Source organism: Terrapene carolina, unplaced genomic scaffold (assembly GCF_002925995.2).
Source record: "Terrapene carolina triunguis isolate 2854851 unplaced genomic scaffold, T_m_triunguis-2.0 Scaffold110, whole genome shotgun sequence".
NCBI lineage: Eukaryota > Metazoa > Chordata > Testudines > Emydidae > Terrapene > Terrapene triunguis.
In genome coordinates, this window is record NW_020664461.1 from 2,259,741 (window position 1) to 2,285,658 (window position 25,918).

At 53.8% G+C, this 25,918-nt stretch overlaps 1 protein-coding gene across 1 annotated transcript in view; it reads left to right on the top strand.

Annotated features, from left to right (window-relative positions):
• The window catches only part of LOC112110541 (phosphatidylinositol 3-kinase regulatory subunit gamma), a 311,516-nt gene that overhangs the window by 140,326 nt on the left and 145,272 nt on the right, over window positions 1-25,918 (top strand). Inside the window, exons 6-7 of the mRNA XM_026651964.2 lie at window positions 13,796-13,997; window positions 17,757-17,842. Of these exons, the coding sequence (XP_026507749.1) occupies window positions 13,796-13,997; window positions 17,757-17,842 (288 nt within the window). The remainder of the gene's footprint in view (window positions 1-13,795; window positions 13,998-17,756; window positions 17,843-25,918) is intronic.

Below are 25,918 nucleotides of genomic sequence, written 5' to 3' on the forward strand. Positions count from 1 at the left end.
GACATATGGGGTGGATGGATGGGGAGATATGTATGGGGTGGATAGACGTATGGGGATGGATGGATGGATAGATAGATATGTATGAGGGTGGATAGACACGTATGGGGATGGATAGATATGTATGGGGGTGGATAGACATATGGGGTGGATGGATGGGGACATATGTATGGGGTGGATAGATGTATGGGGGTGGATGGATGGCTAGATAAATATGTATGGGGTGGATGGGTGGGGAGATATGTATGGGGTAGATAGAAGTATGGGGGTGGATGGATGGCTAGATAGATATGTATGGGGTGAACAGACGTATGGGGGTGGATGGATATGTATTAGGTGGACAGACGTATGGGGGTGGATGGCTGGCTAGATAGATATGTATGGGGAGATATGTATGGGGTGGCCAGACGTATGGGGTGGATGGATACGTATGGGGGTGGATGGATGGATGGATGGATAGATAAATATCTCTACCTCTAAGAAGTGTGTATCACCCTTTTTTTCTATCTAAACTTCATTCTCACCTCCGAGCCTCTCTACAGGCCACGTGTTTCAGAGGCTAGAGAGATTCCCCCCCTTTGGCTGTGTTCTGGGGACGAGGGGGCGTCTGGGCCGGCCACGCAACACTGTGGAATCACGACGGCACGGCGCAGGGATCTACGAGGCCCTCTCCTGGTCTGGGGTCAGACTGGCACATTGGCGGGCTCATGGTTCCATGCAAGGGTTCATCGAGACTCACTGGAAGCCATTCTTCCCCGCTGGAGCTCAGCGTTGAACCGGTCCAACTCCTCCCCCCCAACCCAGTTACCAGCTCCACGGGGATTCTCCCTCTGCCTGCACAACTAGCCTTCCTCCACTCCCTGCCCCTCATAACCCCCCCCAACCCCCCCCCCCCACACACACACACAGCATGGGCAGAGACACACTCCCTACCGAGAAGCCCCCATGAGAAATACACTAGGTCAGCTGGCTCCCAAAATGGCCCGCAGGGAGCACGGCATGGGGATGGAGTGTCCCGTCCTGCTTTCCTCCCTCTCACATTCTAGGGAGGTCATCAAAGGCTGCCTCCTTTCCAAGAATAAAAACTCAATTAGAAAGCAATTAGTTTGACCGGCTCGTTAAGCCACTTCAAAGGGGAGCCGTCGTCTCCTCCTCCCCACCCCCCCGCCGCCCCGCAGCCTGCGAGTTCCAGAAATTCCAGGGCAGAAATAATCTTTGTTTGTTTCATGACGCAAGGAGGAGGCCAAAGCCGGGAACAGAGGCGAAAGCAGCTGGTGCTTTCACGGACTTTAAAGCTCTTTTTCTCAGGAGGGAGTTAATTTTTACATTTGCCTTGAAAGCATCCCCCAGAATCAGATCAGGGTGAGATTCTCAGCATGCGCAGACATGCTCACACTAGCTATCATGAGCTATCATGCGTATGTGTATCTGCATGAGCTCAGAATCCCGCTCCAAGTGTGGATGAAGCCTAAAATTGACCATCCAAAATCAAGACACATTTCAGAATCTTGGCCTGGAGCTGTGAGACGAGGGACTGGAAGTTTCACCTTCCCTTAGACTTTCTATTAGGAAGAGATTAAGGGGTTAAAGCAAATTCCATGGAAAATCCCATTGCTTGTGACTGACGGGCCCAAACACTGGTTAGTGTCCAGCGGGGATCAATGCTACGCCGGCTGGGAGATGGTCTATCGGGCTTTTTCCATCTCTGATTGCTGCGGTTCTTGGACGTGCAAACCTATGGTCAGATTCAATACAGTTGCTGCTGCCAGGCCTCTGTAGGGCAGTCTGTGGACTGGTGCGGGGTCCTGGCAAACTGGTATTCCCTACTGGAGAAGGTGAGGGGAGTTTCTATCTGGGTGGGTGACTTGCCAGGAGATCCAAGAACATTATGCGCGGTGGCGTTGGTGATTCATGAAGCAGTGTTGGGACGCTGAAGAAATGCTTGAACATGGGGCTAGAGAGGGTCCCCTGTGCTACTGCAAAATGGTTCTCCAGATGTTCGGTTCTTCAAACAACTGGTGCTCCACAGACCACGTTTTGAGAGCCACTGGGAATAGGGGATCCTTCTGCGCAGGCTGGGGCTTTGTGAGCCTTTGGGGGCTTGCTCACGGGGGTTCACGCAAACCCTCCTTTCCCCCTGCGTTTCTGGTCTGTGTGACGTTGTAAAACCCTCTGGTGGGCGCATGTTGCTCTGATCCACAGAAGATATGAGTTGTTCCAGTCCCTACCTACAGAGCTTTCTGTCTCGAGCTACAGAGCCCTTGCTTTTGGGTGTGGAGGTCCCCAGTTCAATGCTTCATGTGTTGGCCAAGAAGGCAGCCATCACAGTTGCACCTCCTCCTCCTCTCTCAGTTTTGCTCTCAGTCCGAGATCCAACCCAACCCAAATAAAACTCAGCCAAAGCCGCCGGGTTTAGCCTCTTCTCGAGGTGGGGCCTCTGCAAATGCATTGAGTTTCTCCCTGAACCCGTGAACGCACTTGCCCCTCTCAGAACTACAACCCAGGTTTGCCAAAAGATCTGTGAAGGTTGCCGGAGTCTAGAGCTTGTAACCAAACTCCAACCCAGGTGAGTTTTTTGCCTGGCTTTGGATTTTGGTCTGAAAGTTTGGAGATGTTCTACTTAGAACCCACCAGGCAGGATGTCAGGGATGAGATGTTTTTAAAGGAGTTGAGATCCTTAAATTCTACCTGGCTAGTGCCCAGAGATGGGCGGCAGGACCCTTGGTGTCATCTTTCAGCCAGAGATAGCATCTTTAAGAGTGAAATGTCCGTTAGTCCTTCTGCCCGGGTATGAACCCAAGTTCTGGAGTGTTTGACCCCACGACCTTGTGGTTACCATCTAGTCACATCGACATGCAATAGATCTTCCATGTTACTAGCAAACTCATTGAGCCAAATGTGTCTTTGGTTCAATTTCAGTGGCACTCCCCCCAGCCATGAATTTGCCCCATCCAGCCTGCATGCAAAAGAAAATCCCTTTACCAATCAGTCGAAAGAGCCGTCTTCAGCGCGGACGTCTTTTTGCCCACAGTAATTGCTCATTACTAGTGCTCATGCAGCCATGTGATTGCACAAATTGGAAACAGGCAAGAGGAAAAGAAACCTGGACCGTACCCCCGTGACATCGCAACATTCCTGCGGACGGTTGGGCCCGGCTCTGCAAACCGGGCGGGGGCGGAGGCTTCATTTTTTTAATTTTTTTTTGCAACATCTTAAAACGCTGAAGATTTGGGGGGTTTTCATCCCTTGCGAAAGGGCTGCAGAAATTATGCGGGCTGGAAAAGAGAGGCCCCTGCCCTCCATGGAGCCTACTTCCCGGAGGCTTTGATTAAGAGGAAAGAAAGCATCACTCGCATGCAATGCGACTCTTCCGCTCCCTCCCCGGGGGAACCCGACCATGACATTTAGTGCTGGGCTGGGAGTCCTGGAGACCGAACTCCTCCATTCACCCACAGCATGAAGCCGTCCCAATTTGGGGAGGTTGGGGAGATTCGATTACTAGCGCCTCGGTATTTCCAGTAGGGTTGTGCTCGGACAGCCTGGTGCTAGGCGCTGTACATGCACAGAGCTAGACATGCTCCATGCCCGGGAGAGCTTGCAATCAGAGAAGGAAATGAAGGTGCCGGAGAGGCAGAACAGAGGGGTCGGGTGGAGGGAGCTGTGAAAGACGGGATATGGGACGGGACTGAGGGATGGAGTCAAAATTAACCTAGCTGTAAGCCCTGCCCCTGTGTGATTAACCATGCTCCAAGGTCCCTGGAGCTTCTCTTGAAATCTCCCACTCTGGGTCATCACTTAGGCCTAGATCCTTGAAGGTGGTTAGGCGCCTAACTCCCATTGATCTCGGTGAGGCCTGAAATCTCTGAGGATCTGAGCCATAGCCCCTGCTACCGATCCCGGAGAGACAGCGTGGGCTAGGCAGCACGGGGGAAGAACAGGACTCTGGGTGCAGCCCTAGCTCTGCTACTGACTTGCTGTGTGGCCTTGGGCCCTTCACCTAAAAGCCCTGGTGAACGCTGGTATTATTCTCACGGTTCCGGCTCTTCACCAGTGAATCATTCCAGGGCCTCCGCTCACCTTCCCCCCAACCTGGGACGTTCTAGGGCCTCTCCTGCACCCAGAGCTCCCAGCTTGGCCCCTGTTGCTCTTAAGCTGCATACGTGAGCCGGCACCCATGGCCCGAGCCCATCACCCTGGCACCAGCCAGCTTTCACTGGCGCTCATCCTGCCCATACCGGGCGCTCATGCTCCGTGGGAGCCAACGCCGCCCCGTGACCACGTCCCTGGGACACAGCAGCAGCATCTCCAGCTTCAGGGCATCGAGCCGGCGTTCGGCGCCCGCCGCCCTTCCTCCAACCCCTCAGCCCAGGTGCACAAAGCCGTGGGGTGCCGGCTGCCTCGCGCAGCACCGAACGCCCCAGAGCCTGAGTCTTGTTCTGGACACTGGCTTGTAAACTAGAGGTCCTGCCCCAGGAGGGATGAAAGCTGAATCCAGGGGGAGGCGGGGAGGCGCCCTGGAGATCAGGAAGGTTTGGCAGCTCTGCTTCCCCGGTAGCGCAGTCACCAGCAAGTGGGGCTTTGCTTCCTTCCTGCTGCCTCTCCGGGCGCTGCACGCCCTGACCTATGACATCGTAACTCGCAAGGCAGGGGAGCTCCTGCCAAAACTGGGAAGGGGCAGAGAAGCGGGGAGGGGAAGCCAGTGAGAAACACCAGCAAGCCTGGAGGAAGAGCTGGCCCGACAGGAGGCAGTGTGGCCAGGGGGAGAGAGTGCCAGACTGGCCTTCAGGAGAGCTGGGTTCCTGGCTCTGCCGCTGGCCTGCTGGGTCTCCTTGCCCAAGGCACTTCCCCCTCCCGTGCCTCAGTCTCTCTTTCTGTAAAATGGGTGCAATGATTCTGCCCTCCGTTGTAAAGCACACTGAGATCTACTGATGCTAGATATTATTATTGCTTGCCGTTAAGGCACTGGAGTAGGGCTCGAAAGACGAGGGATCAGTTTTTGGCTCTGCCACGGACTCGGTTCTAATCTAATGAATCGGGGTTCTTCTCCTGCACTCAGCTGTGACCGCGAGCAAGTCACTGCAGCGCTCTGCGGCTCAGTTCCCCATCTGGGAGAATGGGACTAAAATCCATCCGTGAAAACACGCAGAGGTGAGTCAGCTCCGCAACCAGCCCAGGGGTTGTCCTTGATTGGATTGCTCTTTAATAGTCTCATTGCTAATTAGCGCTACACCAGTTCGTAGCTACCTTGTTAGCAGAGACGGGACTCGGCTGCACATTTTGGATCTGGCTTCGGATCACAAAGGGGTTTCGGTTTTACACTCCTGGCTTAGCCCGTCATAGATAAACTCTAACCGAGATGGGCCCAGATCCTCAACTGATGTGAATTGGTGCATCTGAATTGACATCAGAGTAGCCACACTGCTTCACACCGGATCGGGGCTGACAGATGGGGGAGCGGTAGGGTTGCCAACTTTCTAACCGCACAAAACCAAACACCCTAGTCCCGCCCCTTCCCTGAGGCCCCACCCCTTTCCCCATCCTTTCCGAGAGGCCCTGCCCCCACTCGTTACATTCCCCCTCCCTCCGTCGCTCGCTCTCCCCCACCCTCACTCACTTTCACTGGGCTGGGGCAGGGCGTTGGGGTGCGGGAGGGGGTGAGGGCTCTAACTGGGAGTGCGGGCTCCAGGGTGGGGCCAGAAATGAGGGGTTCAGGGTGCGGGATGGGTCTCCGGGTTGAGGCAGGGGGTTGGGGTACAGGAGAGGGTACGGGCTCTGGGCTGGGGGTATGAACTCTGAGCTGGGGCCAGGGATGAGGGGTTTGGGGTGCAGGAGAGGGCTACAGGCTGGGGGGCCAGGAAGCTCTGCGCGCTGCTCTCGTCCGCAGGCACCGCCATTGGCGCTCGGGGTGGGGGCAGCACATGGCGCCCCGTGACTCCCCCCTTCCCCCCGCCTAGGAGCCAGACCTGCTGGCCGCTTTCGGGGTGCAGTGCGGAGCCAGGACAGGTAGGGACTAGCCTGCCTTAGCCCTGCAGCACCGCCGACCAGACTTTTAACAGCCCAGTCGGCGATGCTGACCGGAGCCGCCAGGGTCCCTTTTCGACCGGGCGTTCCTGTCGCAAACCAGACACCTGGCAATCCTAAGGAGCGGGTCCACATTGGGAACCTAACCCTCTCCCCCACCCACGCCCCGGCCGTCAGCTGTGCTCAGCATTGGAGCTCTGCGAACCACGAGTCTGGCCCTGATGCTGACAGTCTGAGCCAGACTTTGAGACTCATCAAGGTTCAGACGTGTCCTGGCCCCAGCTTGGCCCGCCAGACACATGCACCCTCACTGAAATGTGGGCCCAGGTTTGAGTCTGGATTTCACAGCTCCCTAAAGGCCAGAGGCATCTGGGCTAATCACAAAGGCACAGAGACCCCAGCGCTGCCCCCTGCATCTGGCTGTTTTCCACGGGCTCAGAGGAGCCCAGCCAGCGCCGGTAGCAGCAACGTGAAAACCTAGCAGAGCTTTGCAGGGGAGATGGATCTGGGCTGAGCGAGGCCAAATGGTGCAGTAGCTCCTTGGGGGCGGGGGGAGCAAAGGCCCATCTGGTGGAGGAATCCCCTCCGGAGACCCCCGGCGCCTTGCAGATGCAGGAGCTATTTAAAGGCGTTGGGAGGAAGGGCGGCTGGCTCGTTAGTCTGTCGTTATTAATGGCCGTTTATTTTCGGCGCGTCGGATGTTTTCTTTCCTAGCCGGCGCTTGTGGCAGCAGGAGCGACGGGCAGGGGGGGAGCAGTAGGGGCTGTGTCCGCAGCCCGCCGTGCCTTGCCCTTCCATCAGGGCGCAACCTTGTCCCCTCTCCGACTCTGTGTTTCTTTAGTCCAACCCCATCTGCATCTCGGCCAGTGATTGCCCAGCCCACTGGGGCGCGTTCCAGGTCCTCCACGTACCCCATCGTCAGAGGAAAGGAGGCTGTCACGGCTCACGGCTCCTGCTTTTCGCTCGGGAGGTCCCCGGCTCAGTCTGCTGATCTTCATTCGAGAGGAAGGGGACTGGCTTTAGCTAGGCTGCAGAATAGAGCTTCAGGGTTCTCCCACTGCTGTGCTCTTCGGCACTCACCACAGCGGCAAGCATGGCTTCTCCCCACTACCACTTGAGCTACGGGAGAATCTCCTTCCTTTCCAAGTGTTATGGGGCCTATGACACATGGGGGAGCAGTTTTGATGGCGTCCAGCAGAGGGCGGAGACGCACATCCCCACCTGACAGCCAGTTAATATCCGAGTGCTTTGTCTGCATGTCGGCGAGACTGATTTACGGTCTGCGGACAGAAGGCGTAGCAAAGACACAGGCAGGTTCTGATATTTTGAACAATGCAGGTTCAATGTATTATCCCTGGCTCTCCCGGTCTCTGCGTAGCAGGGTTTGAGCTGGAGTGCAGGCTGGGGTGAGCCGTTGAGTTGATAGAGTTGCATTTTAATATCATCTCTTTCAGGGCGGGGCTGGGGGGGTCGCAGTTTGTGAAATACAGGTGGGAAAGACGTCTCTGCCAGCGCGCGGCCTCCCAGGGTTGATCTGGAATAGGGATCCTGGCAAGGACCTGGCTATGGAGATGTCTAAACCTGTCGTGACACCCTTGGTCCCCTTTCCGAGAAACGCAGAGGTGATGACCCCGTTTTCCCTGCACTGCCTCTCCAGAGCTGGGCTGCTGGGGAAGCAGCAAGAGGCGCTACAGGGTTGTTGTTTTTTTTTGCTCTTCCCTCTCCTCGTTTTTTGGTTTAATTGTCTCCTAACCCGCCTGCTTTGCCTGGTTTTAATTGTGAGCCTCCCTCCTCCAGCGCTGGGCTCTCCCCCACCTTCTCCCAATCGTCTCATTAGCTGGAACCCTCAGTCAAAACTCCCCTCCCAACAGCCTCGTTAGCTATGCAGAGCCCTGCCCTCTCCGGGTCCCAGCAGCCTTGTTATCCTGCTGCCGCGTGTGCCTCCCAGTCCCACTCGTTAATTATTATTATTAATGATTATTGTTACAAGTGGGTAAGAGGCGCCCGTCTCGCTATCGTTCCTGGGTTCACTTTACAAGGATGAGCTGTAACAGCAGACGGTGTGTCCCGGAAAGGGAGCATATAGATCTACCCAGCAGCCAGCTGGCTAAGTGGCAGTTAATCATCTATCTATCTATCCCTATACACCCCCTCTTTCTTTCCTTCTTTCTTTCTATCCCTATACACCCCACCATCTATCTATCTATCTATGTATCTATCTATCCCTATACACCCCTTCTATCTATCTATCTATCTATCTATCTATCCATCCCTAAACACCCCCTCTTTCTTTTCTTCTTTCTTTCTTTCTATCCCTATACACCCCTTCTATCTATCTATCTATCTATCTATCTATCTATCCTGTAGTCGGATTATCCCCCTTTTCAGATATCTGTGTCTTTAAGAATAAAACCACCATTCCCTTTGCTCGAAGGAATGTTTGTTTCGATAGACATCAGAGATGGAGAAGACCCATGAGATGCCACCTACTCCAACCGCAGGGACCAGGCCAGGCTGATCCCTGATGTATACTCTCCAGAGTTTTGTCTAGTCTAGTTTACGGTGTCCCGAGAGACGAGCCTTCCACTGCTTTGCTGACTACATGGCTGTTGCTGTATTTGCGGCAGGTCAGCCTAGCTGAGAGGCTAACACCTCATCTACACTTAAAAGTTCTTAGACATAGCGATGGTGCTCAGGGGTGTGAAAAATTCACACCCCGGAGCATCGTACTTAAACCACCCTACTCCCTGGTGTGGACGCGGCTAGCTGGAGGGAAAAGTGGTTCCGTCCACTTGCCTCCCGCTGCTTGGGAAGGTGGGTTACTCACCCTCTGTCGCTGTAGGAAACATCTACAGTGACGTAGCTGGGGCACTGTGATGCTGCAGCCCCCATAGTGCAGATGTAACGGCTGTGGTGAGATGGAGCCACCGAAGGAGCTGGTTTCTGAGCAAAGGGTTCCGATTCCCCCAGACGGGTATGCAGCGTTCCCAGGGGGAGCCCGCCCCCAGGCTGATTGCGGACTGGAGCGAGGTGAGAACTGACATTAGGTGGCCGGCCAGTTGAGATCAGTCAACCCGCGACCTGTAACCTGCAAACAGTGCCAGGGTGCCTAGGTGTGGAGCTGGTGGGAAGGGGCTTGCCCAGCATCTCCGCTACGTATTGGACCAGCAAAGGAGGCTGCTGGGTAATTTCTTCCTGCCCAGCCCATCGAGGTGACCCCCGGCTTGCTGCCCTGAGTGGCAGCTCATTGTGCCATGTGTCTGCCATATCGCTACCCTGACCCGTAATCCTGGGGAGGGCACACAGATTAGGGGGCGGCAGACACACTTGAATGAAGCAAATCTTTTCCCTGCGGTTATTGGATTTAGGGGATAGAGCGTTGGACTGGGACTCCGGAGTCTACTCCTGGCTGGGCCACTGGCCTGCTGGGTGACCATAAGCAAGACGCAGCACTTCCCCGTGCCTCAGTTTCCCCACCTGTACAACAGGGATGATGATACTGCCCTTCTTTGTAAAGCACTTGGAGCTTGGCTGGTGGCAAGCGTTAGAGAAGAGCTGGGCATCACTAGTATTGTTTGGCCAGGCAGCCTGGGCGTCTCCTTAGTGCCCATGGAAGAGAAGAGACGCGGTGAGATGAGGCTGAAGGGAGGTGCCCAAGCTCGGGTTGTGGCCCAGGGTTTGAAGCCCCCCCCCAAGCCCAGAATTTGGGGGTGTAAGAGACATATATACAGCACCCAGCACCAAGGGGCTCTGCTCCGGACGGGAGCCTCCAGATGCTACTGGAATCCACATGAAAATGTAGCAGCCACTCAGAGGCCAGGCAGTGGGCTGTGAGATCACACGCCTGCTGTGCGGCTGTGCCCGGGCTGCTATTCCTGGTCGCTCCCACCTGGCCTCTGCTTAATTAGAGCCCTCCAGTGTCCTTGACGCCACCCTTCCTCGGGTCAACAGTCGCTGGCAGCGGGCGCTTTCCTTTCCAAATATAGAGGCTTTGGTTATTAATTTAACTCCTGCATTTTAACTCCCACTCCAGTTTCAGACGAGCCGCAAAGCCACATGGGCGCGGGCTGTCGAGCCAGCTGAGCTCACGTACCCGCCTGGCATCGCCCCGCGCTTCGCCCAGTTCTAATACCCACGGAGAGACGTGTTGGGCAGTGTTGCCTTGTGATTAGACAAGGGGACTGGAAGGCAGGACTCCTGGGTTCTCTCTCTCTTAGGTGCTTTTCCATCCCTATAGCAACTGAGCACCACCCACCTTTAGTGGATTTAGCCTCACCCCCCTAGTAATAGAGGGCTGTTAGTACAGAGAGGAAACTGAGGCACAGAGAGGCTAAGGTTGTGTGATGGACCAGAGACTTGAGCCCAAGCCTTTTAAGTCCGACACTAGTGCCCTAACCTCTGGCGTGTCTAATCCTGACTTTTCCACTGAGCAGAGCGAGGTCAAATTTTTCAAAGTGGCCACTAATTTGGGGTTCCTTGATTTTTTGGGGTGCGTGATTTGAGATACCCCAAAGCAGTGACTATGTCTGAAAATGTGACCTCTCCGGGACTGGTCCCCCCTTGCCCTGCGGGCTGCGCGGTCACTGACGCCGTTCTTTGCGCAGGGCGCAAATGCCGAGACAAGCTGCCAGGCAGTGGAGAACCAGGCTGATCTAACTGACTCCCTGATTGAGCTGCTGTGTGTCATGGAATTCAAGTTACTGTCCAGATTTTCAAAGCTCCGACCTGTGTCCTCGGTCAGGGCCCCGTGTTCATTTGGACTTCATGGCTTTGTGCTATGCATACAGCAGCATCACAATTTGATGACATGTATCGGTGACCTGAAGTATGATCGCCTCTGAATCTTAACCTCCCTTAAAGGAGACCTGCAAAGGAAAAAGAAAGAACTTTGTGTCTTTTTTTTTTTACTTCTTTCTGATCTATACAGAAAGCCTGAAAGGGTTGTTTTTCTGCTGTTATTTTTTTAACCTAAGAATCAGCAGGAATATCAGATCTGTTCTCGCTTGGCTTTGCTGGAGAACTCCTTGGAGACGCAGGCGAGGAATAAAGCTTCTAATTGAAAAGGAAGAGGCATTTGGATTTTTGTCAAAGACGTCCTTTCTCCAAAGGGTTCGTTAGATATTGGAATTAAATAGGACTCTATTAGTTTGAAAAGTGGGATGACATTTTGGAGAAAATGTTCATGAAAAATTCATTTTTTTTTTCTGTTCAAACTGAATTTTCTCCTGCCAGCTACAGAGCTGGTAAAAATGTGCCAACATTTTTGGGATGTTTTTCTGTCCTTTTTAGGCCCAAACGTTGAAATTTCCCCACTGGCAGAAGTGTTGATAGAAACCATATAAAAACCCTCGAGTCTGAAACAATCACAATAGCACAGCCTGCGAAGACATAATTCTCCTCCCAGTGCCAGTCATCCGGAGAGATTCAGAGTAGCCAAAACCAGGAGTTCTAATGCAAGCGGAAAACCAACGTATTTTACCACCCCAGACCTTTCTAGCCCGCTTCACGTAGCACAAAGAAGCAAAAATAAAGGGCACTCACCCATTTTCCCCCCTTTGCAGGTTACCATAAAAAAAATCCTACACTCTGAAACTGCCCCGGTCCCCTTTGGCACAATGATTCCTCTTCGTCCCCTGACGTACCCTCTGAGTGACTTACTAGCACCCACACGCTTCCCTTATTCACCTGTCAGGTATAGATCTTAGTCAGCCAGGAAACTCAAAACTAAATTGCCAGCATGCGTACCACATAAATCCTCCCCAAGCCCCACTGACAGAGGCAATTTCACTTTTATAAACTACAGCGCACAAATCCTTCTCCGTATAGGTGTAAGGGCCAATCCTGGGCAAAATCCACTGTGGGTTATTACAGCTTGCCTGCTTCAATTCCCCTGCAGCTTCAGTTGTATATGGAATTCTTCATTGCCTGTCCGAAACTGCTGAGTCACTGTTTGCTGTTAAACAGCTGCCATGTTCCACCCTAGAGGCGGCTGCATTTCAGAGGCAGCTGAAGGGGTTCCTCTGTACAGTCGGTAAAGTGCTTTGAAATCATGCAGATTGAAAGAGAATGTATTTGCAAGTGGCCAGAATCTGCTCTCTGTTACTCCAGGGGGAATTTAGACTCACTGTGCTGAGGTCAGTGGAGCGAGTCTGGAATTACTAGAAATCAGTGTTTGCCCTGTAGCATTTCAGCCTGTTAATGACCCAGTATGATGCGGGGGAGATGTGCTTCCTATGTCCGAAGGCTGGGTCCATCTGCGCTCGAGCCCCAGGGTGGGACCAAGGAGGGGGACACACAAATGATTATTCATGCAGGGATCTTAAAATGGCGTAAGACTCAACCCTTTGGTTTAAAGAACTCTCTCGGCAACCCCTGCATGATGATTCTCTATTTCTGGCCTAAATAACCTTCGGCAATAAAAGGGAAGGGGGGAGATACCAAATTTGCAGGGAGCACACCTCACCTTGGCACTAAAACGAGGAACACGGGAGGCAAAGTTGGGGGTGAAGTTAAGGTTATTGCAAGCACGCTTTTATAAACACACCCTGCCTTGTGAAACGGTCCTTTTGGAAGAGAAGAGCTGCAAGTTTAGACCTCTAGGGGTTACCTCAGGAAGCTCCCCGCCCCCAGGATCAGCCGCTTGTGGAACCAGTGAGACTTGGTCCTCCAGTGGCCAGAAGGGCTGGGAGCAGGCAGGGGCCAATCAGGGCCCAGCAGGCCAGATTAAAAAGAACTGGTTGCTTCTTTCAAAGGCCAGTTCTGGGTGAGGCTGTGATAGGAAAGGATAAGTCTCCCTGTCTTAACACAAGACACCTGCCCTGGTCAGGAGCCTCACACAGACCGTATTTTGGTTGGCTCAACAAAGGACTATTGGTTTATGTTCCGATGTTTAGCACCCAGGTGGTCATTTTGAGTTGTGTCCATGTGGCACAGCCTGGCTCAGGTGAGCTCATGAAATATCCTTACGGGCATGGGGGTAAACCAGGGAACGGCCACTGGGGATGCCTGCAGCAGCGGTTCCCAGGGTGGCATATAAAGGGTGCGCTACAAAGAATTAGCAACATGCCAGGTAGGCTTCGTTCTGAGGGGCTGGGACATGAAGCAGCAGCCGGGAAGTTGCAGGGGCGTAGGGGGAGAGTAGAGGCGGAGCGGTGTGTGTTACAGCTGCTGCGAAGGGGCTAGGGACTCTTGGGTAGATAAAACCCTGGCCGTTTCCCAGGGTGGGCACATCACCAGCGCCACGTGGGCATTTGGCCAGGCAGCTGTAGAATGCAGCTGCTCTGACAAGGTGAAATTCACCACTGGGCAAAGGGGCCATCACAACGTCCAGAGACCACTCGAGCCCTGAGGGCTGGTGCTGGCAGAGGGGCGACCCTCACCTGCAGTACGGTCAGCCGCTGTGACAATCAACCCAGCGGGCTCAGGCTACGCTGTGATTCTCTGACACGGGCGCAAATTAAAAGGCACATCCTCTTCAAACAGGACCTCGTTAGTTCACGTTCACACTGTCTACGCGGGGCAGCGCAGCCCTTTAGTGCACGATGCCATTCACACCTCTATAGTCTGAACTGTAGGGCCATGTAGACAAGGCCTGAGTTTGCTAAACCCCTGATCTGTAGCGTGGAGAGAAATGAGGCTGGCCGATGGGAGGAGAAGGGAAATAAATCTCACCTGAGCGGCCTGGGTAACACACTTTTCCCCAGCCCCCCGGGCTTGGTGCTGGGATGCTCTTCCCTGGGCTAAAAGCTTCCTTCCCTTTTGCTCTCCTCTCCCACAGAAACCCAGAGCCTGGAAGAGTGCGGCCAGCGGGTGAAGATGGTCCTGGAGTCGCCCACCCTCCCCCAGCAGCACGGCCTCCTCCTGCAGCACCTCACCAGCCATTTCTGCAAAGTGGGTCAGAACGGCAGCAAAAGCCACCTCACCCCCAGGGCCCTGGGGGAGCTCTTCGGCGACGTGCTCTTCCGCCCACCTGCGTCAAGGTGAGCTGGCTTTGAGACGCGTCTGGCTCTTGTGATAACATATGGACAGCGCCTAGCACCGGGGGTGGGGGCTGTAATCTCAGCTGGGCTGCGAGGTGCTGTTGTAACCCACTGACGAGTGGGTCTGACAGAGCCCTTTCTGCGCCGGATCAGCACACGATATGAGTCTGTTACAGCAGGGGTTCTCAACCTTTTTCTTTCTGAGGCCCCCTCAGCGTACTATAAAAACTCCAGGGCCCAGCAGGAGGGGGCCTCGGTGTTCCTGGCTTCAGTCACCAGGGCGGAGGAGGCAGGAGATTCAAGACTTTAGCCCTGCAGGGCTCAGGGCTTCAGCTGCAGAAGGGTGGGGGAGCTTGGGGCGCTGGACCTCAGCCACCATGCAGGGGAGGGCTGGGGCTTCAGATGTGGGGTAGGGGGACTCGGGGCTCCGGGTTTCTGCCCTGCAGGGGCCCGGGGGCTCAGGGTTTTAGACCCACGGGGGAGCACCAGGGCCTCAGCCCCACAGCTCCGTTCCTGGCTTCAGCCCCGCGGGGGGCACTCAAGCTCAGGCTCCTCACGACTGCTCCGGTTTCAGCCCCATGGGGGTGCCGGGGCTCAGGGCCCCGTGCCTTAGCCGCGGGGCCCCACGGCCCCCTGAAACCAGCTCACGGGCCTGCCAGGGGACAGCAGACCCCTGGTTGAGAACCACTGCATTACAGCCCAGCTAGGTAGCTGTAACTCAATGTGTAGCAGCCTGTGCTTTTACCTCCGGAGGTCCCGCGTTCAATTCCCCGGTGTGTTGGCCACTCTACCCTGATACAAACCATGAGTGTTGACTATGGGTCCATCTCTATGGCCCTTTTCTTCTCATGCCTCTCTGCTGAGGCTGTCTCCAGCTGCGTCAACGAGGCTGGTGCCACAGTTAGGAACTGGCCTGAGGTCCCTGCTCATAGAACAAAACGGATGTCCCTTCTCTGACGCCGTCCAGCTCCAAATGACTGCCTGGCTAACCCAAACTCGGCTGGTATCCAGCCTCCGGATGCCAGTCCTCAGTGACAAGTTTAAGGGAAAGCAGCTGGGAGGCTTCAGCTATTCGACAGTGTCCCTTTAACAACAGGCCATTTGGTCCTTGAAGAAAGTTCAAAAAGTGTCCGCTCACGGGGAAAAAAACAGCTCACCCGTTCTCCCGTTTGCCATTGAGGAGGCTGTTAATTCCTTAAAATTAAATAGACCTGTGGTGTCGGAGCCTGGGAGCGCCGTCCAGGAGCGCAGCGGCCTGCTGGAGGGAAAGGACATGCTCTTTAGGATGGAGTTTTGCTGTGGGTCATCTTCTGGACGGAGGGTAGTTTTCCCCAACTCTTGTTTATTTCTGAACCATTCCTCTGCTGCCTCTTGTTCCCCTGTGACAATATCGAAAGCAGGGTTTGTTTAGGGGTAGGAGCAGCAGTGGGAATGCTAGGACGCCTGGGTTCTATTCCTGCTTCTGTCGCTGGCTCGCTGTGAAACCTGGGGCACTTGGCCTCACTTTGCCTGTCTGTAAAATGGGTATAGTCCCAACACTGCCCTGGCTCCCGGGTGAGTGAGGCTGAACTGCCTGCTGTTTTTCGAGTGCCTTGAGATCTTTCGCTGAAATGAGCTACGGAAAAGCAAAACAGCCCATCACAAGCCTCTCTGACATCACAGCCCTTTGCAGAGCCACCAGCTGTGAGTCATGGCTCTGGGTTTGTGGCCCCAATTCTGGGCCAGTGCGAGCCAAAGTCGCATTGGCTGTAATGGGGTTTAATCAGCATGTGCTTCAGTGCTCTTCCCAAACAGAGATGCTTTTCTGAATCAGGACCTTAGTAATTTTGTTTAGAGAGCATATTCCTCCCCCACCCTAGGGTGCAGAGCTCGGCTCGTGCCTAAGATCCAAGCCCGACCCAGATCCAAGCCCCGCCTCGGAGGATTGAGTTGTTTTCTGCCCCGACTCTGCCAAATCCGAGCCAGCACAGCTGCCTGCCACCCGTGCTGGGCAGTCAGGGCCTATCAGGTTGCTGGGCTCTCTCAGGATGTTCTGCAACCGACTCAGATAGAGACTGACAAGTTGCTGAGCCACAGACGCTGTTTAGGTCCCGCTTGTAATGGCATACGCTGTGTGTAGTAGATCGACGTGACCCACCAGCACAAACGTACCGGCACTGACCATTTCTCCAGCCTTTCCCCGAAGCATTAGTGCTTCATAATAACAATATTTTAAAAAATCCCCTCCCCCGTGTGTAGCAATTAATGGCCACCACAAGCTGTCAGCTGGGTTAAAACCCAGGACTTTCATTGCCAAATGCACAGGCTTCAACTACCTGAGCTAAGGGAGCAAGTCCCTTAGCCTGTAGCAGTAGCAGGCTCTTATCCTCTCTGTAGGCCAGCTGCTAGCTAAGCTGTGTATCATCATACACATGTAGCCAGCAAGTTACACAAGAACATAGCGATTGGTTAGCAGACACGGGTGTCCCAGGGGAAAAGGAATCGAGCAGTTGATTTGTAACCTGGCGCCTTGCTCTGTGTGAACGACATAATGGACTTCCAGTCATCGCTCTGGCACGTTTTCGGGGTTCTCTAAGGCTTGTCTCTACTAGATTTTTCTACCTCGAGCAAATGGACAATCCACTCTCCATAGCCGACATGTTTGCAAAGCTTGGCATTGGCCCTTCATGAACGCTTGTGACACACCTTTGGTCGTTTTGTGGGCTACGGCCTCCCAATTTTTACCAGCCATAAGGTCAAGCGACAGGGAAGAGGGGGCAGAGAGGAGTGAGTGGGAGGCAGGGCCTCGGAGGAAGAGGCAGCACAGGGGCGGGGCCTCGGAGGAAGAGGCGGCACGGGGGCGGGGCCTCGGGGGAAGAGGCGGCATGGGGGCGGGGCCTCGGGGGGGAAGAGGCGGCACAGGGGCGGGGACTCGGAGGAAAAAGCGGCACGGGGCCTCAGGGGAAGAGGCGGTGTGCGAGGCGGAGCCTCAGGGGAAGAGGCGGCACAGGGGCTCAGGAAGAAAGGGCATTGCGAGGGCAGGGCCTTGGGGGAAGAGGCGGCACAGGGGCAGGGACTCGGGGGGAAGTGGCGGTGCGGGAGGTGGAGCCTCAGAGGAAGAGGCGGTGCGGGAGGCGGGGCCTCGGAATACGAGGCAGTGTGGGGGCGGGGCCTCGGGAAGAGGCGGGGCCTCGGGAGAAGAGACGGCACAGGGGCTCAGGAAGAAGGGGCAGTGTGGGGGCGGGGGCTTGGGGAGAAGCAGGAGCAGGACCTCGGGGGGCACGGAAGAGGGCGTGGGGGAGGGCACAGGTCAGGCTCCGGTGGCCCCCTCACTTGTAGGGAGCTTCCAGCACCCCTGAATATAACCGGTTTGGGAGCTGTAATTTCAAGCCCCTCGGGATTGCGGCAGGAATAGAAGAAAGTGAAAGGACAAATAGAAGGTTCCGCTGACCCCTGTGGGTCCAGACCCAGGGAAGCAGCGTGAGGGGATGGCAACACAAGCGTTGTGGCTACTAACATCACAGCCCCCCAGGAACAAGGCGTTGAGATGTTTGGTGCCTTCCAATGAACTCCTTAAAGGCCCCGCTCCTCCTCAGGAAGAGCGCTCACGGCCCATTCCCTTGTCTGGAGAACATTTGTATTTCCAGGTGGTGTCATTCTCCTGTCAGGTCTTCAGAGCCCCGTGCCTTGCCGGTCCCACAGGCCATATCCATAACCAATAGGCTCTGACTGTCCCTCCTCAGAGCTCTCTCCTCACCGTCCACCCCTTTCTCTTCACAGCACGGAGGTGAACTCAGAACACCACGCGAAGATCATCGAGGCTCTCATCGTGGCCGGCGGCGTGGCCAAGATGCAAGCTGCACCCGGTAGGAAACTATGCGGAAACGCGGGGCGAGGTGGGGAATAGCAGGGCTTTGATTGCAGCGGGCACGTGGCGACTGAGCACGATCCTTGCGGAATCCATCAGGGAATGAAAGTAAAGGAGTCCCAACCTGTACCCACCTCCTGGCCTGTGCTTCTCTAGCTGCTGGGAGGGAGAAGCAGGATTCTCTGGGCCTTGTGCAGATTAATTCTGGTCATTATCAGTTGCAGACGTGGATGGAGACGGCTGTTTCATGCTCAGAGGTGACCTTCCTAGAACTTATTAAGGTGCCTCAAAAGCCGATGAGGCCGTGACTTAACCAACTTCAGCTTAAGGGAGTGTTGGTGATATTAGCAAGGGAGGGGCTTAGTCTCCAGAGAGTTCCTCACCAGACATCAGCTATTCCCTGCCTGCCTTGGTGATCAAGGTGCCCCTCTGGCAATTTGGAAGGCGGTCACCCTGCCCGGGGCGGAGACAGGAGATCCAAGGCTTCCTCTCCTCTCTGTCTTTGTGCATGGTAGGTCGGTCGTTAGCATCTGACTGGCAGCACGGCTGGGGATTTTTTAATTGCTCTTCAGGGAATGGCAGAGCTGATGTTCCCGGAATGTTGTTGGGGAGGGTTGACTTTGAAAGGTGCCTAGCACATGAGGGAAGGGGAAGTTGTTTGCATGCTCTGCTATATTGTCCAGCAGTCTGGCTCACGGGAGGCTTATTTTCTGTGCTCTTGGTCTTGACGCGTCTGCTCTTGCTTGCACGTTTCATCTGACGTGCAGAGATAAGTGAGGTCACAATAAGGTAGGGGCCACAGGCTCTGGACTGAGGTTGTTTCTACAAGGGATCTCTCCAGACATGATCCAAAGGGCCTCCTGCCTTTACCGTTGAGCCATTTAGAGGAGAGGTTTTCTGTCACATGCATCCAACAAATCGGTTTTAGCTCTGAAGACAGAGTTGAGATTACAAAAGCCCGCTGGCTCTGGGCTAGAGGAATACAGTCGATTTTTCTAACGTTCATCCTCTTCTCGTGAGAATAATGGATTTCAAAGGGGCAGTTGGTGTCCACGGCTTGTCTGTAATGTCTGTCCCTTTAGAAAGCTCGTCGTGAGTTTCCTACGCTCCTTAATGTTGCCTGTGTTTCTAAATCGCATGGCAGGGTTCATTTCTGGGGCGTTCAGGTACAGCCCGCTAGAAATTCTGTGGCAGCATCACTTAATTTTTTTTTAATGGAGGAATCAATGAAATGTATGGAATTAAAGTAGACATGCTCACAATGGAGTTTATTTTTCTATTCAATTCAGCTGAATTTAGGTCGCCATCAGATTTTCAGTTCCCAACCTACTGACGACGTTTGTATTGACATGAGAGCGCATAATTGCCTTTTGGTGGGATTGAAAGACACTGTCCAATCTGACTCCTCTTGTCAGTTTTGTTGCTTAATATATGGCTCATTCTTAAATCACCAGAAACATCTTCAGAGATTGTGATGTGTTTGTATGTTACATTTTTTAAAAAATTAATAACAGTAAAGTAAATGGGCACTTATATCTTGGGCTAGATTCATTGGAGAATCAAAACTATCCTCATGAAAATTATGTGCCGTTGAAGAGTATGATATATGGAGAAAACAGTTACAAACTATAGATACAATCCGGCTTCCCCACAACTTGAGTTCTCACTCTGTTTCCTTTGTTTACCAGTCCCCACACCCTGTTTGGGCTCTGTGCACCACACAGAGCCATATAGAGGCTGAATAATATACTGCAGGTAAACCTAATATTATGACCACTGAGAAGCTTAGGGCTGCACTCAATTTGGAAGACTCACAAGTGCAAGCAAAACACTTTGCCAGTTAGCTCCAAGTGTAGACCAAGGATGGAGTGAAAACATGGTTGTGAATAGAACTAGTTGATTGATAGTCAAGAGACTGGCGAATAGATACTCATGAATCACCTTGGAGAGTTTGGTTGGTTGTGTTTGTGTGAGTTGTGTTGCTAAATTTTCACTGGAATTTAGATCACCACTTGCTTATTCAAATATTCCCAGATCCCAAAACTTCTCCCTATTTTAACACAATTCATCTCTAATTTTTATCTACTGTAAAAATGTGGTGTTTCTGATCCATCATTCATTATCTTCTTGGTTTTGGGTTGTTGTTTTTTTAAGTTTGACAACCAATCAGGGAGCAGAATCTGTGCCTTGTGATTTCCGTGACCAATCACACCCCAAGAATAACGGCCAGGCTCAATGAACAACTCACAGGCTGTTATTTAGTTTCGTAGGCCTTAAGGCCTGCAGGGACCATCATGATCATATAGCATAGGCGCCGACTCCGGGGCTGGAGCACCCACGGGGAAAAGCTCCCTGCCCCAGCTCACCTCCGCCTCCGCTCCGCCTCCTCCCCTGAGCGTGCCGCTTTTTCCCCCTAGCTCCCAGCGCTTCCCAGGTCTTTCTCCTCCTCTGTCACTTCCAACTATAGGTCTCCAGCTTATAGTAAAATTCTTGTTGTTAGTCCCTAAGTGCATGACTTGCACTTTGCACTATTCAATTTCATCCCATTTCTGTTACTCCAGTTTTCAAGGTCCCCCAGATCTTCTTGTATGATATTCCGGTCCTCCTCCCTATTGGTAATGGCAATTGGCCAGGCTTGTATCCATGCTGGTCTCAGAACGCTCCAACTCGAGTCCAGATGCTCTCTTGCAACACAGCGCACCTGCTGGGCTGGCCGTTGAAGGCTATCATTCATACATCAGCTTGCACCTATCCCAGGCATGCTGCTGGAAGCATGCCCCTATGCTACCGTGCATGCCGGCACCTCCACCTGCTCCAACAACCCCATGGTTTCAGCTGGGATTTCCTTTGCAGGCTCAGCAGCGCTACGAAGCACCCCGTGAGCCAACGCACGGCCTGGCACCCCAGTTTCTCATTGCTCTGTCTGCGTCTGCGTGTACATGGAAGGGGACGGCTCACCGGAGCCAGCGAACCTTTGCGCTCACCTGCCGGAAGTGCTCAATCACTGCAGAATGGCAAGCGACAGAGGGGAGGGAAGAGGAGGAATGCGGCTAGGAATTCTTGGGTGGCTGCATTTTTCCACTTGTATCTTAAGAGCCCTGTACTTCCCCCTCTCCCTTTTTTAATGGGATGCGTTGGCCGCTGGGCGCCAGGGTGGAGTTTTGCAGCCGGCGCTGGCATCGGCAGCATTGGCCAGCGCGCTACGGGCATGCGCTTTCTCACAGCCTCAAATGCTGCCTCGGGGACCATTGACAACAAAAGCGCTGTTGAGAACGCCTGTGAGGGCAGGCAGGGAGCAGCAGGTTCGGTGACGCTGCCTTTTCAGGCAGGGACAGAAAGCGAAGAGTGGAAGGGGAACGTGCTGCTCAGCGGGCTACGGAGTCCTACCTCGAGGCCACCAGTTGCGAGCCAGACCTGTGCTGTTAGTGTCCAGACTTTGTTGCCCTCTGCTGGCTGTTGGTGGCCCATGTGGAATTGATTGGCAATGTCCGTCTCTTCTCTTGGGCCAGGTGTGCGCATTTTAGGGGGGACAGAGGAGCACAGGGACTATCCCATCTCTAACTAGCGCCACAACGGGTCCCTTCCTTGTCAGCCTGGATGAGCCAAGGAGGCTGACTTCCCTCCTCCCATCTGGAAGAGGCCCAGGGTTGAGGCAGATGGGCGGGGTGTCAGGGGGCTGTTTGCGCTCTCAGAGCTGGCGTAAGTGCTGGATGCTCACACACGCAATCCAGTAGCTTTTCCTGATTCAGGCAGAGCTGGAGTCCCCCCCCGTAACTGGGGTGACCAGGAATTCCCAGGCTCTTTAAGCCACGGGAACAGATCATACCCCCGGAGAGCCGACCCTCCCTATCAAGGGATCCGAACAGGATAGACTAAAAATGCTGGGCATTACAGACCTGCGCCATCCTTGGCAGGTTGGACACCTCTAATTTACAGCCCTGACCCCTGCCTTTAGGAACATCTGGGGAAACAGACTATTGCTTCGCCAGGGCTAATGCAAACCATCTTCTACATTGACGAGTCTGATGAGGAATCTCCGCCTCGGCAGAGGGGCTACAGATTTCAGTGGCTACCACTTTGACTGTACCTGGAAACGTCCCTCTCTAAGCCAGCTGGATTCCTGATGAGATGATGGCTCGGGAATCTCACCCCTGTAGCTCGGGGGAGTCCCCATTAGTCCTCTGTCTTGGAAAGCGAGTTACCGAGATGCCGGACAGGCAGGGACCTGGGTGTCCTTCCTCCCTGCTTTTCTCAGCTGTTGCTTGGGAAAGCGCAGCCCTCGGTGGCGCTGCTGTCCTGGTGTTCATCTGCGTTACCCCTCCGACATCGCCGAGGTCTCGGTGCCTGTGGCTCGGAGTGCGGGTCGGCCGTGCTTAATTGAATCACTCGCGCTGACGATTGATAGCCCCGCGGAGAAAATCCAATCGCAGCCGTTAATCAAAACGCTGTGACAAGGGTAACAAATGGGAGAGCCTGGATGAAGAGCTGAAAATTCATTCCAAATTGGATCAAGAACTCCATCCGCCGGGCAGAGACCCAGACGAGAGTCATGTGCTAACCCAGAAGCGTGTGTGTACACACACATATGCACACACACCCTCTCCTCCTGGCTTGGATGTTATCCACAACTGCACGACTACTCATGTTTACTGCCTCTCCGCCGCTGAGCGGGGTGTGGTAAATAGCGCCCTGGTGTGAAAGGTGGTGGCAGGGGAGAAGTACAGCTGGCTGGAGATGGCCCGTCGCAGCGCACACATTTCAGATGCTGACTTTGTGCCTGCACTTGGAGCCCAGCTCTTTTCCCAGTCAGTTGCTTGCTCCCAGCTGCAGGGGTTCCCCTTGTAGCTCGCACTTTCAGTGCGGAGGGTCCTGCGTGTGATCTCTGCTGAGGCCTCCCGGCACTGCCGTTACGTGGCTGGCTTGGTGACCCAAACCTGCAGGGGTAGGAGCTGTCGGGTGAGCTTTCCCGGAGCGGTCGCAGTCTGGCATGCCTCAGGTCGCGTCGCGCTTCCGTTGACGCCGTCTCCTGGCCGTTCTGCACGCCCTAGATGCCAGAAGTCCCCTAAACCGCAGCGTTCTTGGAGTGCTGAAAGGCTCGGGTGGTGGTCCAGTGGGTAAGGCCCTAACTAGGACTAGGGAGACCTACAGTCAATTCTCAGCTCCACCACAGGCTTCTTGTGTGACCTTGGGCAAGTCACTTGGCCTCTCCGTGCCTCAGTTTCCCCATCTGTACAATGAGGACAATAGCACTGCCCTACCTCACAGGGGTGTAGCGATACATTAAGGATTGTGAGGTGCTTAGATATTGGGGTGATGGGGACCAGATAAGTACCAGGGCCAGAAGCAAATGCTGGCAGATATTTCAGGGATCACATGGGAAAGGCGCGTTCCAAGCTCATCAGGATTTTAGTGGGCAAAGGATTAACTAACATCTCCAACAGCTGCTGGCAAGAACCCTAGAACCATGGGGAGTTAGTGCTAAGAGAGACCTCTTTTGTCCTATGTTGTCCTGTCCGTCTTTGCACCCCAGCCAGTGCGGATCACTGCCCAGATTATAGCAGGCTAGGTGCGATGACCCCAACGCTGGAAAGGCCCTGCCACTGGGAACCCAGTCCACGGTCTGTCCTGCTAAGCTGTATTTCAGCCTAAATTTTCCATTGCCCATTTTAATCCCATTTCTACCAGTGACACTTCCTTGCATCACCTTCTGCATTCCTCTCCCTCTCTGGAATACCTCTAGATACTGCTCATCTCCCCTCTTAGTAACGGGGTGCCAAGCGACACATGGCTATTTCCTTGAATAATGCTTCAGAAATCAGCCCCCCCAGCCACTTCATCATATTTATTACTCTCCCTCGAATTCTCTCCAGTCAACTCGTCGACATCGGTATGCGTCTCTTCCGTTCACTTCACCACATGTTAGGAAATAACAGCTTGATCTCCTCACTAAGTCTGGTCTAGGATGAACTCAGTAACACACCGGAACAATTAACTCCTCCTTCCTAACTATGATCCTTCGGTTTGATTACCTCGTAGGGGGGCAAAAGGGCCGAATGGTTAAGGCAGAGACTAAGGAGTCAGGACTCCTGGGTTCTGTTCCCCCCTCTGGGAGGGCAGGGCCGGCTTTAGGCCAATTCTCCCGAATCGGGCCCCGCGCCCTATAGAAGAGCACCTAACTTTTTAATTTTTGCTCACCCGGCGGCTGTCAAGGTCTTCGGTGGCACTTCAGCGGCGGGTCCGTCACTCGCTCCAGGTCTTCAGCGGCATTTCGGCGGCGGGTCCTTCAGTGCCACGGAAGACCCAGAGCGAGTGAAGGACATGCCGCCGAAGACTCGGACCGCCGCCGGGTATTCGAATCGGGCCCCGCAGTTCCCAAAGCCGGCCCTGTGGGAGAGCGTGTGGTCTAATGGGAGAGGACTCGGAGTCAGGACTCCTGGGTTCTAAGCCCACATCTTCCACTGACTCACTACACAGCGTTGGACCTTTAACCTCTCTGTTTATATCTAGAAAGCAGGAAGTTATTCTTCTTCTCTCCGCACATTAGGGGCTTGCGGGCCCTAATGAAATGTTTGGAAAGCACTTGGAGCGCTGTGGATGAAAGGGGCTATATAAAGTGCTGAGCATTATTATTAGCATCCTGGATTCTAAGAGTCTGTAGCCACCGTGTATGTCTCCTCTCCCCTCTTCGCCCTGTGTGCACTTTTCTTTTCTTTTCTTTTTTTGGGGGGGAGTTGTAGCTTATAATCAGACATGCAACACCGCTATAAATACCCTGCAATAACATGGCGGGTGGGATGCAAATAGCACATGAATAGGAGTCACTAGTTGACACCGAGGAAACCATAAAGTGTGACTTCATTCTGACTCAAGCATAAATATACCTCCCGTGAGTTCCTGTGGTTTGGGGGATTGGAGAGGAGAGGTGCAGGTCACTGGCTGAGCAGGGAGCAGTAGCTTTTGCTGCGGGATTTTATCCAAGAAGGGGGACGTTTCGAGCCCGATTTCCCTGTGTGAGTGTGAGCGTCTGCTGGGATTTGAGCCGCGCTTCTATAGGCAAATGGCGCTAAGAGGAGAAGTGACATAGGGGGAGGAACTGAAGGGCGCTGTGACTCCAGGAGGCAGCTGCTGCTTAAATAATGACTGGTGAGGGAGGCATTCCCAGGGGTCTAAAGGCTTCCGGGTTTCCGCTGAAGCCCGCTGAAGTTATTGGAAAGACTCATTGATGTCAGTGGAGCTTGGATCTGGCCCTCTCTGCAATGCACTGAATTAATGGCTGTGTCTTCACTGCAAAAAACCCCCAAAAGGTGCGTTTGTACATCGACCGAGCTATCTCCGCGGAACGCCCTTCTGGACCCAAAGCAGAGTTGGTTTTGCCACAGCCGGTCAGAAAATAGGTTTTCTTTCCAGCAGAAAATTCCCATGAAAATGTGTGTGTGTGTGTGGGGGGGGGGGGGGTTTCACCTACATTTTCCAGGGAAAATGGTGGTTTCTCGGCAAAAATGTGACAACGGAAACATTTGGATTTGGAAATGCCTCCACAGTGCCTCGTGGGCGGTGTAGTTTGCGCACTTCACGCTCCTGTCCTCCTTCGGAGGCTGGGCCTCCTGGCCAGGCTACATCTCCCATATTTCAGGTTTGGGCTGAAACATTTTGGTTTGGGGGCGTTCGGTTGTTCCTTGAGAAAGCGACACTTTTCACCGAACGCAGACCCTTTGCCCAGAAAACCATAATTTCGGTCAACCCCCAGCTTTGACGGAAAAGTTTTGACCAGGTTTGGTTTTTACCTTGAGGTAGCTAGTCAAAATCAATCTCAGGTGGGGTCTATAGGGTTGAGCCTACATCGAGGTAAAGTCAAGGAAAGACTTCCCTGGGCCCAGTCAGCGATGTCATACCTTCCCCATCGCTCACTGTTGCTACATGTGTATAATCGGGGAAGACACAAAGACAAAAACCCCTTTCGATATGATGAAGAGTTAAGAGCAACCCCCTCCCCTTGCATTGGATAGGCAGCTTGACTCCCACAGCTAATATGCCATAAAACCATACGATGCACTGCCACAACCACACAAATACA